Source organism: Astatotilapia calliptera, chromosome 7 (assembly GCF_900246225.1).
Source record: "Astatotilapia calliptera chromosome 7, fAstCal1.2, whole genome shotgun sequence".
Classification (NCBI taxonomy): Eukaryota; Metazoa; Chordata; class Actinopteri; order Cichliformes; family Cichlidae; genus Astatotilapia; species Astatotilapia calliptera.
Window position 1 is genome coordinate 46,746,229 of NC_039308.1, and position 15,101 is coordinate 46,761,329.

Consider the following 15,101-nt stretch of genomic DNA (forward strand, 5'->3'; position numbering starts at 1 on the left):
GCTATAACAATAAAGTAATGAGAATGAAAAAATAAAGTAATACTAGCACGCTCTGCTGTCAAGGGTGAGCATTGGTTAATGGTTGTCATGTGACTGATACAAGCCAGATCTTTTTGTTTAGCAAAATTGTGATTAAAATGTTATTTTTGAGGGGCACAGGCGGGGCTCCACATGTACACAGACACATAAAAAAATACCTCAAGAAAAGGGCACTTGGGGCATCCATCAGGAAAGGGGCAGGTGCTCAAGCCCCCCGCATGTGCCTGTACCCAAACACCGCTGCACACTGAGTACACTCTTTCATAGGATCAGACAGAAAGGAGCTAGCTGAAGCAGTTAGGTAAAAACAAACTCACTGTATACAAGTCAGTGGATTTGATCTCTAGCTAGAAACCAGAGTGATGCACCTGGAACTGACAGTGTAAACTTACTGCAAGATACTGAAGATCATCATTCCTGGTTTTTCCAACAATTTGAAAAAAAATTATATCTCTGCTGGGTTGATTTTCTAACAATCCCACACATAAATCCTCACACAGATTGAAATACACACATGTGGACTGAGATTCACAGGCACAAATGCGTTTGCTACAATAATAGCCCCATGCAGCAGGTCCTATACTGTTAGGGACAGCCAGGCTACCATCAGGTCAAACTTTGAAGTCATAAATCCACCATGATTGTGAGCGACTAACCAGATTCACTTGTGTGTCATGACACTGAACTTTTCAACAACTTTAAAGTTAATGGCAATGTTTTCTTCCTGAATTGGTTTCACATCATTTTTTATTTATTTTCCAGCCTATGTCCATTTGATTTATTTCAGTTTATTTTGGAAGTACAGCCTGAGTGTGAGAGAGACCACTAGTTTTAGCAGTGTAGGGGAGAACGGGGCCGGTGAAAGACTATCTACTATACTCTACCACATAAGAAGTTGTGTGTGTGTGTTTTGATAATAACAGGTTTCTAGAGTTAATAGTTGAGATAATACAAATTTTCAACTGCCTGTTATATAAAAATGTATGAAAGAAAAAAAAATATATACACATATATATATATATATATATATATATATATATATATATATATATATATATATATATATATATATATATATATATATATATATATCCCGGGGGGGGGGATCCAGAAAAGTCACGTGACCTCATAACACCCCCCCCCCCCCCCAGATAACGGCGGTGTGTATGCGCCTTTAAGAGCCGTGTATCCCGCTGCCTTCTGCACTGAATCGCCGTCGCTGCTGCTCTTTGAGAGCGACAAGAACAAAAACACAAACACACTGAAAGACACGGCTATGTCTGCCAGCTCCGCTTTTAACGATGAGAAGGGCGGCTCGTCCAGCGTGGGGGAGCCGGAGTACGGTCACGATCCGGCGAGCGGAGGGATTTTCTCCTCCGACTACAAAAGGTACGAGCTACCTGCCTCGGTGCTGCCTGTTACTGTTTCTGTTTGTCATATTGTGGGGAGGGGTGTTATGGGCCAGCTTATGGTGGGGGAGGGGCAGCCTTATGTCCGCTAACACGTACATAAAGTATGCTGTAACGTCAATAGATAATAGACAGCATGTTGAACTTTGTTGCTACAGGCCCGTGATTGAAAGCAGCGCCTTCGTTTTCTAGTTCTGAGTCTCGGGCTGTGATTTGGCCGCTATAAGGCTGCGGTGTGCGGCTCGCTGCTGTTTGTTGTTCGCTCCTGTTATTACATTTCTTTGCTCACGTGTGTGAGGCTTTTAAGGTTACGGTGTTTATACGTCATGTTTGTGAAGTGGGATGCGAAAGGCCTGTCACAGGGGGGATACGAGGCCTGAGCTCCAAGGTTTCAGCACCACCCCTGCTGGACAGCGGCAGCAGCTCAGCCTGGTGGCGGCACACAAGCCCGGACCGGAAGGAAGTTCCACATTACAAGAGAGAGTACTAATACATGAAAATAAAACATCATGAGGTCATCACAAACAAAGCAAAACCAGCTAAATAATCATCAGTCATCAGTCCTGACTGCAACTACATTGAGTCGCATTTTTTCAGGAATATTGCATCCTGAACAACTGTGAAAAATGTGTTTAAAAATGTTTTTAAATAACATAGGGCATAATAACTGGTAATCTGGAAAACTTTGACCTTTATTGGGGCACACAAACAGGGAAAGAGGTACACACAGCTGTACAGAGGCAGTCTGTGATTGCACATTAGACAATGAACTTGTTAATTAAGCCATTTTTAATTTAATGGTATACACCTGTTTCCTGGTCAGCATGCTCCAGCTCCTTCTACATGTTTATTTAATTTAAGGTTAGTGTTTAAAGTTACAGTGAGTAATTTTTTCACATTTTTAATTGAAAATAAAAAGAATGTATTCAACACAGTTACTTATTGTCAGCAGATTAGAGCAGGGGTGGGGGAACTCCAGGTCTCATGGGCCGGTGTCCTGCAGGTTTTAGATGTGTCTTTGATTCGGCACAGCTGATTGCGGGGGTGGCTGTAGCTCAGTTGGTAGAGCAAGTCAGTTACTGATTGGAAGGTTGGTGGTGATGCCAAATATCCTAATCCCCAGTTGCTCTCCAATGCATCCATCGGAGCGTGAATGTGTGTGAATGTTAGCTAAACAGCACTAAAGTAAAGAGGGTTATAGAAGAAAGTGCTTGTATGAATGGAGGTGATTGGGTGAATGTGGCATGTTGTATAGAGTGCTCTGAGTACTCTATGAGAGTAGATAAGCGCTATATAAATGGCTAAATTACCTCCTCAGCTTTCTCTCTGAGTTTGTTCACCAGTGTCCAAGTCCAACAACGTTAGATCCACTTTAACGAAAGTTTCACTAATACCAGCTAACAACATCTTATAGAGGCTCATAGCTTAAAGCATTTAGTCATTTAACAATAGTTTTTTTCTTTGTTTGTTTTGTTTGTTTTTATTGAAACTACTGCTTAACTACAGACAAATTTCAGAAAGTTATTATTTACAAAATAATTTTTTTCACTAGCATGCAAAGTCAAATTGTCATGCGTGAAAAATATCTGATGAGATGGGATTAAACGGTGCAATAGAAATGACAATTTAACACACCGTGCACTCCTACAGTTTTATTTTTGCTTTTTACGACTTTTCCCTCCATGAAAGCCTGATGGGGTATTGTTCTCATTCTGCCAGGGCAGCAACGACACACTGTAGGAGTTTCAAATTGATAACATAGGTGTATCTGCTAAAAATCTCAGATAAGTTTGCATCTCAGTGAACTTGTCCTCAAGGTTATAGGTCACAGGTCAAGCTTTCTGAGAATCTTGTGAATGCAATAACTCAAGAAAGAAGTCACCTAGGATTTTGAAATTAATACCTATGTGTATCTACTTGGAGGCTGAAGAGTACCACTGGCTGCTGAGAGTATTTTTCATTTTGGACATGATGAGCACAAAGGTGACACATTAGTGCAGTGGTTAGCACTGTTGTGTCACAGCTTAGACTAGGTCACTTGGATCCTAAATTGGATGTGAGTATGAATGTCAGTGTGAATGAATTGGCATTGCTAATTTCACTAACGTATACCTCCTCTGTCCCTTTGCCTGTGAACTAGATATCAATCTCAGTATGGCATGCTAAAGGGTCTATCAATCTGTAAAATGCATCTGGAGGCGAGAAGAAAGAGGAAGCTTGCTGCAGGAGCTATAATCGAGGGTGGGCAAGCGTACCTGCAGCATGTACATGAGTCGTAACCCCTAGCTGCAATGTACAAACCACTGCAAGAGGAAGACTCATTGAATAACTTGTTTTCAATGTTTCCATTATTTAAGCTGATCAAACTGCTTCTGTGTTGGATTAGAAAAGGTAAATCTTTCACATTGTGCCATGTGGGTCCTAAATATAAAAAACTCCAACATGCACTATTAAATCTGATAGCGTGAACGGCAACAGTAGTCGGGTTTTAAATAAAACAATTCATGATGCGGTTGTGCCACGCATCAAACTCTGCAATGCTTTTAAAATGAGGCTCCAACGCAAAGGATGTCTCATTTATTAAATCCCTGTTACCTTGGTTTCTCTCTCCTCGTGTCTCTTCTGCTTCTCCTCTACTCACATCTTCGGTGAAAAGGAACAGAGGCACAAGGAGAGGAACTGAGGATACAAGAAATGAGGATATTGTATCTGTGTTAACCCTGACTGGCGACTTGTTGCTCCAATGGAAAGGGCAGTAAGCATAAGAAGACTGTGTGGGTGAAGCAAGAACATTCCCCGCTCAGTTTCTAATGCCTTCAGCGTCACCATAATTCACCAGCAGAGGGAGCCATGTGTCTATAGATGGCAGAATTTCAGGCTCTGAACTGACTTTGGATGTGGAGGAGGAGGAGGAGGAGGTTTTGTCTCGAGTTTGTCTGGCAAACATTAGTCATTAGTGCAAAACTACTTGTGATTAAATTCCACCCTCTTTACTGTTTTTCCAGTGTAGGCTGGATATTGTTGATATAGAGATGTGTGTGTGTGCAGAAGTCAAAATTTGCTCAGTGAAGGTGGGTTAACCGGTTTGTCTGCAAACATAATGGTGGAAGCACACTAACACGACCTTCACTGTTGTTGCCTTGGAGACACGTTGGATGTGAAACGTTGCTTCGGTCCTCAGATCGTGCCAATCTTTTTGTATATTATCATCCAGAGAAAAGATCGGCTTTCTTCCGTTTAAAAGTGTACACTGTCCTTCAGCACGTAAGACAAATAAATTATGACTTTGAAAGGACCAGAGACTGATGCAGGTGACTATTTGTTTGCAAGACTTAACGAAAAAGGCCTTGGCTTCTTTTTTTTATTATTATCGTAGGTCAGTGTTCTTAAACAATAAAATCAAAGGTTTTGGGTGCCAGTTTAGCTCAGTTGGATGTGCAGGTGCCCACATACTACATGGTTAAGAGCTGCCGGCCTGGGTTCAAGTCTGACCTGTGGCCCTTTGCTGCATGTCTCTCTTTCCTGGTCAGTCTTCACTGTATCTGTCTAGTAAAGTCAGAGAAAGTCAAGTCTTACAGTGGGGCAAAAAAGTATTTAGTCAGCCACCGATTGTGCAAGTTCCCCCACCTAAAATGATGACAGAGGTCAGTAATTTGCACCAGAGGTACACTTCAACTGTGAGAGACAGAATGTGAAAAAAAAATCCATGAATCCACATGGTAGGATTTGTAAAGAATTTATTCGTAAATCAGGGTGGAAAATAAGTATTTGGTCAATAACAAAAATACAACTCAATACTTTGTAACATAACCTTTGTTGGCAATAACAGAGGTCAAACGTTTACTATAGGTCTTTACCAGGTTTGCACACACAGTAGCTGGTATTTTGGCCCATTCCTCCATGCAGATCTTCTCGAGAGCAGTGATGTTTTGGGGCTGTCGCCGAGCAACACGGACTTTCAACTCCCGCCACAGATTTTCTATGGGGTTGAGGTCTGGAGACTGGCTAGGCCACTCCAGGACTTTCAAATGCTTCTTACGGAGCCACTCCTTTGTTGCCCGGGCGGTGTGTTTTGGATCATTGTCATGTTGGAAGACCCAGCCTCGTTTCATCTTCAAAGTTCTCACTGATGGAAGGAGGTTTTGGCTCAAAATCTCACGATACATGGCCCCATTCATTCTGTCCTTAACACGGATCAGTCGTCCTGTCCCCTTGGCAGAAAAACAGCCCCATAGCATGATGTTTCCACCCCCATGCTTCACAGTAGGTATGGTGTTCTTGGGATGCAACTCAGTATTCTTCTTCCTCCAAACACGACGAGTTGAGTTTATACCAAAAAGTTCTACTTTGGTTTCATCTGACCACATGACATTCTCCCAATCCTCTGCTGTATCATCCATGTGCTCTCTGGCAAACTTCAGACGGGCCTGGACATGCACTGGCTTCAGCAGCGGAACACGTCTGGCACTGCGGGATTTGATTGAAAATATAAGAGAAAGAGAGAACTTTAAGAATTTAATATAGCCACTACAGTGTCCATCAAAACGATGAAAAAATATTGCCGTAAACAGTTTATTTTGCGACACCACGAAACAAATGATAGCGTAAAATGAAACGATAGATGTTTTTATATCGTCATCCGATATATATCGTTATATCGAACAGCCCTATTGTCAAGCCATGTTTTCATTGATGTATACTGAGTGGAGGTCATCAAATGCCATCTTTATGACAGAAAGAGTGAAATAGTTAAACTAAGATATGAACATGATATCTTCACAAAGAAAAAAAAGTGAGTTACCTAAAATGTGACGTTGTAAAACACAACCAGGTTGTGTTAATATGCTCACCTTATATCCACAAAGTGTTGTCTTTAAAGTTTTTGTTCAAACTGAACAGTGTTAAATATTATTGTTTGCATTTACTAGTCTGTACTATACTGTACTACTGGCTCTGAATGGGCTTCTGGGATTTGACTTGGCTTCTGGTGACTGGAGCATTGCTGTGTGGAGTTTGCATGTTCCTTCTGAGCTTACGTAGTTTTCCTCATGGTTCATCCGTTTCCTCCCGCAGAACAAAGAAAGGTAATCAGTGACTGGGATGGCTTCACTCTTCCCCTTGAAATTAATTTGGATAAGCAGCTATGAAAATGGACAGTTTGATTTGTTAAAAAACAGCTCCTAAATTGACTGACTGTCAGGCAACACAAGTGCTATATCAGTGATAGCCAGTAGTGACCAGTGCTTCCTTGGGTTTTAAGGCTTGACTACTGGCTGTGATCTTATATTTAGCATAGTAATGACATTGTTAATAATATTTTCATCAAACTCGAACACAATGTAGGTACCAGCCTTATCTCCATTGTGGCCACACAGAGCATGAATATGAATCATCCAACTTTAGACTATATGAGAGTTTATTAATTTATGTCTTCATATATAATTTTGCTCTCATCCTCCTTCATTTAGAGGGTGTGATAGCACTGCACTGCACCTAAAGACCAGACAGAGAAAAAAAGACAATCTAAGTTAAGAAAAGCCAGCAGCAGTGCTGTGTCGTTGCTGTCACAAATCAACTGTATTTGGATGTTTAAAAGAAAAAAATGTGATGTTCAGCTTTTGGCTTTTTTGAGTGCTTTAAACTGAGAATCAGGAGATCAGAGTTTGAAATGTGTTAAACTGTCAAATGTATTTTCTGAAAAAACTACAGCAAATTGCAGATATCTGTAAATCTTCTGCATTTGTTTTTGTTTTTTTGTTTACTGTAAAGATGCTGCCGGCGCAGCAAGCCCAGGGTTTGCTCCTGATGACATCATGGATAAAAATCTTATTAGTCTTAAGCAAATGTCAACAAATTGTCACTGAGCTACTGCAGATCACAGGAAGCGCGTTATGTCAGTTGTGCTTCAAGGCAGTTTCTTTTTTTTGTTTAGAGCCACATAGAAATATAGCGAGAGAGAGAGATGTCCTCATCACGACACTGCCAAGAAAGCTGAGTCATGTAAGATGAGAGAAAAAAAGAGGCACAACGATGGCTATAAAAAATGAATAGGATGGAAGGTTTTTAAGCGTAATGCGCGAGCGGAGGGAGGAAATATTTCTGCAAAGGCTCGCTGGCGTTGAGTCCAGGTGAGGGCAGATAAAAGAAGCTGTGATAGACGGCGTGATAGCGTGGAGGGGAGACGTGCAGTTTCTAGCTGTTAATGTGAGGATTTGGAGCAGTGATGACACACACGAGGAGAAGCGAGTGATAACGTGGCAAAAGGTGGGGAGAGGCTGTGTCATTGTTGGTGAGCTGGGATATAAATATATTGTACACACACACACACACACACACACACACACACACACACACATATGCGTAAAGAGGAAGAGAGTGACTGGTGCGGCAACAGGAACCACATGAGCAGCAGGGAGGAGTCGCGAAAGGAGAGGCGTCACGGCAGATAAAACTCCACGCCCCTCGCTGCCGAGCATCCATTTACTGAGCAGCTGATGTCTGCTGCTTCACTCAGCAGTAACAGAAGACAGCGAGAGAAAAAAATACAACAGAGCTCTGGAGCTACCGCTGGATTTTTAATGGGGAATAGGCAGCAACCTCTCCTCAGGATGGAGCATTTATGAGGAGGCTTGCTGTGCCAGTCTTGCAGGAAATGTCCACATACTTAGCCTTAGAGGGAAGGAGGATTTCTAACAGAGTAGCTGACGCTGCTCTTTGTGGCATGAAAACTGTGTGAGGAGCTCCAGGAGAATTTCCTCCGATTAACCGGAAAGCTTTGATCTTCTCGCAGCTTTTTTTTTTCTTTGTTTTTTCTCTCCACGTGATCCAACCTGTGGTTCCACAGGTCAAGGCGAAGTTTAAAACATGACCGCCATGCAAAAGCTGCTGCAGCTGCCGGTGAACGCGGTGAACATGGTGAAGACCGTGCAAAGTCAGGTCCAAGGCCAGGAGGAGGACAAGAGCCCCGTGCTGACTCCCGATAGCGGGCAGCAGGCTTGGTACAGCGCCCTCCAGCCTGATGAGCTGCGCCACCTCCGATCTGGAGGTACAGGTGGAGGAGGAGGAGGTGACCAGGAGGAACGAGCCCCACTGGAGGAAGGTGGTGGTGGTGGTTTCCAAACTCAACCGCTGCGGTAGGATGAGAACTCATCAGTGCTAGAGTTAAATAAGAGAGTATTTAGCTGCTTCTCTTCCAGGGCAGATTTCAGTGAATGCAACTTGAGAACAAGATTAAAATGTCAAAAATGGGCTAACAGGGTGCTTAACAGTGTAAAAGTGAGTGTTAGCGGCCCGATCCAGTCTTTACTTACTATGTTTGCCTCCTGTTGCTTAGACGTCCTGTAGAACAAATGGCACGGGCTTTACAGCAAGGCATTAGTCTGCTGGTTAAACATGGAGGAAATCTTTTCCAGGAACACCCATGGAAAATTAATTGATTTAGCCGAACTGATCTTAATGTCACCTGACCATGTTGACTCACTCAAATACTTCTCCATACTTGCCACTTAGCTGGCTGAGCAGTAATCCAATCTTCATGTTCTTTAAAGATCTGATCTTTAAAGTTTGTGTAATATATCATATATTTATGTCACCGTTTTTTTGTCCTATTTCTTAAGAACATCACTTTCAGATATTATTCAGCTGCTGTAAATAGTTGTTTCCTCAATTTTTGGAAAGATGGAAAGCACACTGTACCAAAATATACCAAGTTTTAAGATAGTAGTTCTTTGGAAATCACCTTGTGAGTGCAGTAATGCTATTTAATGACTGTCAAACTATGTTTTCTTTGGCATTTTTCATAGATCAAGTAATGTGAAGTGCCTAAGAATACAACTTAAATTTACTAATTTGTCTGTTATATGTAGACACAACACTAGTTCATCCCTGGTGCCTTTTTAACGCTCAAATGATTTAGCATTAAGTGGCTTAACAAACAAAATCATTCCCTTGAACATTGTCAGTTACAAGAACTGGACCAAAAATGTGTGCAAAAGCAGCTAATACCCAAAGGAAAACTGAAGAAAGTCTGGAGAACTGCTGCTTAAGAACCCTTTAAAATATTACAAGAAAGTCTGGCTCCTTTGACACAAAAAATAAACAAATGAGATGACAATACTTTTGCACAGTATTGTGCAGAAAAAGTTTACTGCACATTCTGAGATAGCTAGTACGTAGAGTGAATAAATAGACTGTAGACCTGCTTCTGAAAATTGGCATCATCATCATCAATCTGCTGGTTGTTTTCTCCACTAATGGCCTTGTCTGATGGCCTCAAATCAGAAAATATTCAGTTTACAAAAACATAAAAAAAGAGACGAGTAGAAAATGCTTGACCTGGAAAAGGCGGAAACAGAAAATGTCTAAAGGAATTACTTATTAAGCTAGTTACTCGTTAATTTCCTACTGAGGCACTAATGAAATAAAAGCGCACTATCTAGGTTCAAGTCTATAAGAATCATAAGGAAGCATTTCATGGACATGTGCAACATGTGCAGTGGTGCAGAGTAGACTTGGCTTTAAAAAGAAGGGAACTGCTATCACATGTCATGGTGCCCCGGGGACCGGGTTGGTATAAATGCAGATGGATTTATTAAAGAAATTAGAAAAAGGAGTGCAGTTGTTTATTGGAATTAGACTGAGTGTATGAATTAAAGGCCATAGAGCTACTATAACTAATTAGACTGCAAACCACTAAAATGTAAAGTCAGTGTAGCGCTCTTCAGAAGCTGTTTTTTCTTCAAGGGAGATGTAATTATACTTTCAGATTTTTATTGGGTCATACCTACCAGCTACAGCAGTTTCTTTTAATTTTACAAGACTGGAGAGGCACAGAAATTCTCTTCTGGTTGGCTTTAAGAGGCAAATTCTGCATCTGTAACTGTGGAAAAACAAGACGCGGCTCTGCTAAGAGAGACGGCTTATGTAAAACAGCTGCTTATAAATTCAAGCTGCAACTCCTCAATCTTTCACTCGCCGCTGATTCATGCAAATACATTTTCATATCTTTTGCTTTTGGTGTTATTGCACCCTGTTCTTGATGAACAAACTGACATTACACCTAAAAGTGTGTCATTAAACACATGAAACACTGGCCAAATCCCATGGAGACTTTCCAGAAGGAAGAGTCCCGCTGATCTCTTGGCGATGGTGGCAGGTAACCTGACCGCCCGTCAGCTCTGTTGTACCACACTGGGCTAAATAATTCAACGCTGGTTTGTAAATTCATCTGTTGTTCAGCAGGACAGGGTTTCCAGAGAAATGAGAAACCTAGTGCTGGTATTGAATTACTGCAGGTCCTTTGAGCTCAAGCTGGGACGTCTAAAACCAGTTAGAGGTTTATTTGTCCTGAAGTTTCTCAATATAGTCTTTTAATTTTCTTTTTTTCTTGTGTGTGTGTGTGTGTGTGTGTGTGTGTGTGTGTGTGTGTGTGTGTGTGTGTGTGTGTGTGTGTGTGTGTGCAAATAATTGAGCATTCCTGTTTGACACATTCAATGTTTGGCCACAGCAAATGTAATGAATGGTGCAGGTTCAGTTTTAATTAGGTCTTCTAAAGGCTTGTTTGTCATCAAACAGGCCACATTAATCCCTGTCACTTTATTACAAGCTGGAAAAGCAAATTGAGCCTTTGATAGGGAAGTTTCACCGTGGCTGCTAAATTTTAAAGTTGACTTTGTCTTTAAGTCATAATTTACTGGTTTCCTGTTTTCTAGAATTGTTGCTGATAACTATCAGTAGAAGTACCACCTCTTTGCTTTCAGCCACAGGCTTTAATTAGAGGTAAAAAGAATGTGTAATTTAAGCAGTGGAAATTTGTCTCATATATGGTTAATTTCTGTTATGAAAATACAGAACTTCATCTCCCATATGAACATATTTACCTTCACAGTCTAGGACTTGGGTTCGACTAGGATTAATCCTAATGACTTAAATAATTTGCTGACTTTCCTTTCGTGCCATCAGCAGGTTAAGGTTTACTTTTCCAGTGAAATATCTCTGCATCCACTACTTGGATGGTTCCCAGAGGATGAATCTGAATGACTTTGGTGATCCTCTGGTTTCAGCACAACCATGAGGTTAACATTTGCTTCATATCCATATGTGACATTTAGACAAACTGATTTGAAATCACAGTCGTACCTCCCACCAGATAAAGGATAATGACTTTGATACCCTGTGAAGTCTTCATTTAGACTCTAGACATTTAGACAAATTTGCACTGTCATGAAATCTAATTTTTCACTTTCAAAAGAAATTGCAATAATGCTGTCATTCAGAGTCAGCGTTCGATTTTTTTACCAAAGTTGGCAAGAGTCTGTGGCCATGACTGTACAAAAGCATACAAAAAACAATTACTCTTTGACTTACTGTATTTTTAAATTTACATTGTTGAGACATTTTGTGATTTATTTGCTTAAAAACACCATTATCGACAGTACACAGTTATTGCGACAAACCTGTTTGCACTATGACCCGACTGTTGCCATGGTAAACCACATATGTGGCCTGATATGTGCTCTGATAGCACTTGATAACTGTACATAAGGTACATATTCTGCCATTAGACGCTTTTATAGCTGTTGGATGTCTTTTGAGGAGCTAGAGCAGGTCAGCGACTAACCGGAAGGTTAGTGGTTCGATCCCTGCCTGCTTCAGTATACTTAAGTATCGTTGAGCAAGATACTGAACCCTGAGTTGCTCCCACTGCATTCATTGGAGTATAAATGTTAGGTAGAAAGCACTTAGGTATAGAAAATGTTGCTGTATCAATGTGTTTGTAAATGGGTGAATGAGACATGAATAAAAGAGTTGGCATTTTGTTTTATACGCCAGTTTGAGTCCTCAGTTATAGCAGAAATAAACTATAAAAGAACCAGTGCATTTACCATTTTGAGACTTGCCTTGTAATATTTTTATCTGTTTTTCACTTTTAAAGACAAAAAGGTTTTTCCCACATCAAAGTAAGTAGAAGTTGAGGTTTCAGGCTGTGTTGATAGAAATGATCACTTGTTTTAGCCAAAGGCTGTGATTCATTTTCATTATTTTAAAGGATGAAATGAGCCACTTCCTTCCCTTTCTGCTGTAAATCAACATTAGGCTGCAATATCCATTCATTTATTTTCTTGTTTGTTTTGACCAAAATATAAAAAAACAAAACAGCAAGAGTTCTGCACTTGCATCCAAAAATAATCCTTGCTGTGGTGTCTTAATGTGACAGTCTTTGATGAGTGCAGGTTTTTGAAGTGTGTGACAGAGTGAACTATATTATTCGCAATGCAGTGCAATTATTAACACTTTGATGCTTGGCGGAGCAAAAAGCAGAGGCTTTTCTTAGCACACAGACACACAAACGCCTGCGCACACACACTTTAAACTCGGGGCAGAGTCGTGATAAACCGACTGTGTTCTGCAGCAGCCACCTCCTCACAGACTGCAAGCCTCCATTCACTGCTGTCACATGACCAAAACAGATGAATTATATCGTGCACCCCAGCAGCCTCCCACTCTCACAGCAGAGTAAGTAAAAGTTCTGCCTGCAGTTTGATTATCTTCTTTCGGAAGTCATTTGTAGCACTGGTTGGAGCCTGATTTAAATAACATGCAGTGTTGGGAGATACATTCACACTGCACAGGATGAATTAATCACAACATTGTTTTAAGATCATTTCCTCATACATTCTTTGATTTTTGAATCTTTCAGGCTCTCCTGGCTCTCATCATGCCTGGTCTGATTCATTTACCTGTAACAGATATTCTGAAATGTTTACATTTGTAAAATATCACATGTACAAATTTATGGCTCAATCACTTGAAGGTTAATGTCAACACCCTCATAAGGCTAAATTTTAAAGTTATGAATTATAAAACTCCATCTCGCAGTCCATCCATTTTATTAACTGCTTCTCGAGCTCAGGATCATGTGGAGCTGGAGTCTATCCCAGCTGTCTTAGGGCGTGAGGCACACTTGACAGGTCCCCAATGTCTAATGACTGAGAGACTATATAAACCGCGAGGGTCCAATATCTCAATAGCTTTAATTTTAATCTGAAGGAAAATGTTTTGATTTTTTTTAATTTAAAGCATTTTGGACACAACTTCATTTACGGAGAAGATGACAAGATCTGAGGAAGTTACAGCTCTAGCAGTATTTGCAGTACTGCTTGACCAATGTGTTTTGACTTGTAACTCAAATGCAGAGCACACAGTCATATACATCCTTATACAAATCTGCCAATGAGGCACCAACAAGGATGGGCTGAGTCTATGATTGTGCGGTTTACTGTTCCTGGCAACAAGGAGCTCTAGCGAAAACTTTGTTGGCACTTTAGCCGAAAGCTGGAAAAGTACAGCCGAGGGGTTGTTTCCCAGTTATGCCATAAGATATGGAGAATACATATAACTGCACATCAGTAATATGTATGCACTTACTGTAGTAATCACTGAATATCTGTTGATTTAATTTATTAAATTGAAGGGTCTCACATGTAGGTGAGCCTCTACAGAGTGTACCACCCATTGCAGCTGGGATAGGCTCCAGCCACCTCCAGTCTGAACTGGAGAAGGATGAATGGATCTGACATGAATTATAGAAGTGTAATGATGTCTTTTAAAAGCTCATACAACTAATAACATATTTAAACTTTGGTAGCAGAAGCTGTATATTGCAACCTGCATGTTGTAGTGATATAAATAAAGAACAATATTTTACATTTGCGTCTCACAGTTTAGGGGGTATTAGCCAAATTCGAAGGCCAGCACTATAATACAATATAGATCCCTTTATTTTTCAGATATACTTCAGTTAAAAGAGAAGCTTTAAGAAATACTCTCAATGCCAGCAGCGAGGTTGTTTGTGTGAGGGGAAACCCCAGTTTCGCCACATCTGAGCCTCCCATCTCTCACCTGTTCTAAAACAAGTGTGCAGTCACTCAATAATTTTCAGAGACTCTGGACTCGGTTGTTAGAGTCGATGATGATCCCACGTGGTAATACTGTCAGATGCAACAAAGGCTCTCCGGGAAACCGGGAAATCACTTAACTTCATTTTATTGCATTCTTTGTTGCCTTGGAAACCCGCTGGGGGAAATGTGCAGCAATCACGCCACCCACCACCAACTGAACTCCACCCTTCTTTTCCCATACCACCAAATGACAAGACCCTGATTCGTAATGAAAGGTCTGTCTGCTGAGTGAGTTGTCCTGTTTGGTGGTTTTAGAGTAGTTTACAGTTTTCCTTTTGTGCTAAGTAATGTCAGATTTAAAGAAACTTACTGTATGAGTGCAACTGTTTCCATAATTAGATGTGAAAACATTTCAGAAGCTGCTTTTATTGAATCATATTGTTATTGTGGGTAATTAAACAGCTGGCTGAAGGGCAGAAATTGAATAATACCCACATAACACTGCCAAATTTATATATATGTACACTGTTACTATTAAAAGAAAATAAGACTTACAAGTTGATTTAAAGTGGTTATGATTGAGGGTATTATATAGACAACTCCTCAAAGTTGTCATGCATTTCTGTATTTGTGGAATGAAAATACGTGAAGTCTTTTTGTATCTTATTTATGGGGAAGCAGCCGAATGAATGCTAAGGTTGCATGAAAATGCCATCCATCAGTATTTCAGAATTCAATTAGCCTGGTGTGTTTA

At 40.6% G+C, this 15,101-nt stretch overlaps 1 protein-coding gene across 13 annotated transcripts in view; it reads left to right on the forward strand.

The window, feature by feature from the left end:
- The first annotated feature begins 1,193 nt into the window (after positions 1-1,193).
- The window catches only part of ap3b2 (adaptor related protein complex 3 subunit beta 2), a 56,760-nt gene continuing 42,852 nt past the window's right edge, over positions 1,194-15,101 (forward strand). For 6 of the 13 annotated variants that reach the window (XM_026175205.1, XM_026175206.1, XM_026175208.1 and 3 more), the window contains exon 1: positions 1,194-1,428. In XM_026175205.1, the coding sequence (XP_026030990.1) occupies positions 1,316-1,428 (113 nt within the window). In that variant the 5' untranslated portion in view covers positions 1,194-1,315. Of the gene's footprint in view, positions 1,429-7,045; positions 8,582-15,101 lie in introns of those variants that run through there. The other 7 variants (XM_026175197.1, XM_026175198.1, XM_026175202.1 and 4 more) reach the window with 4 other exon arrangements.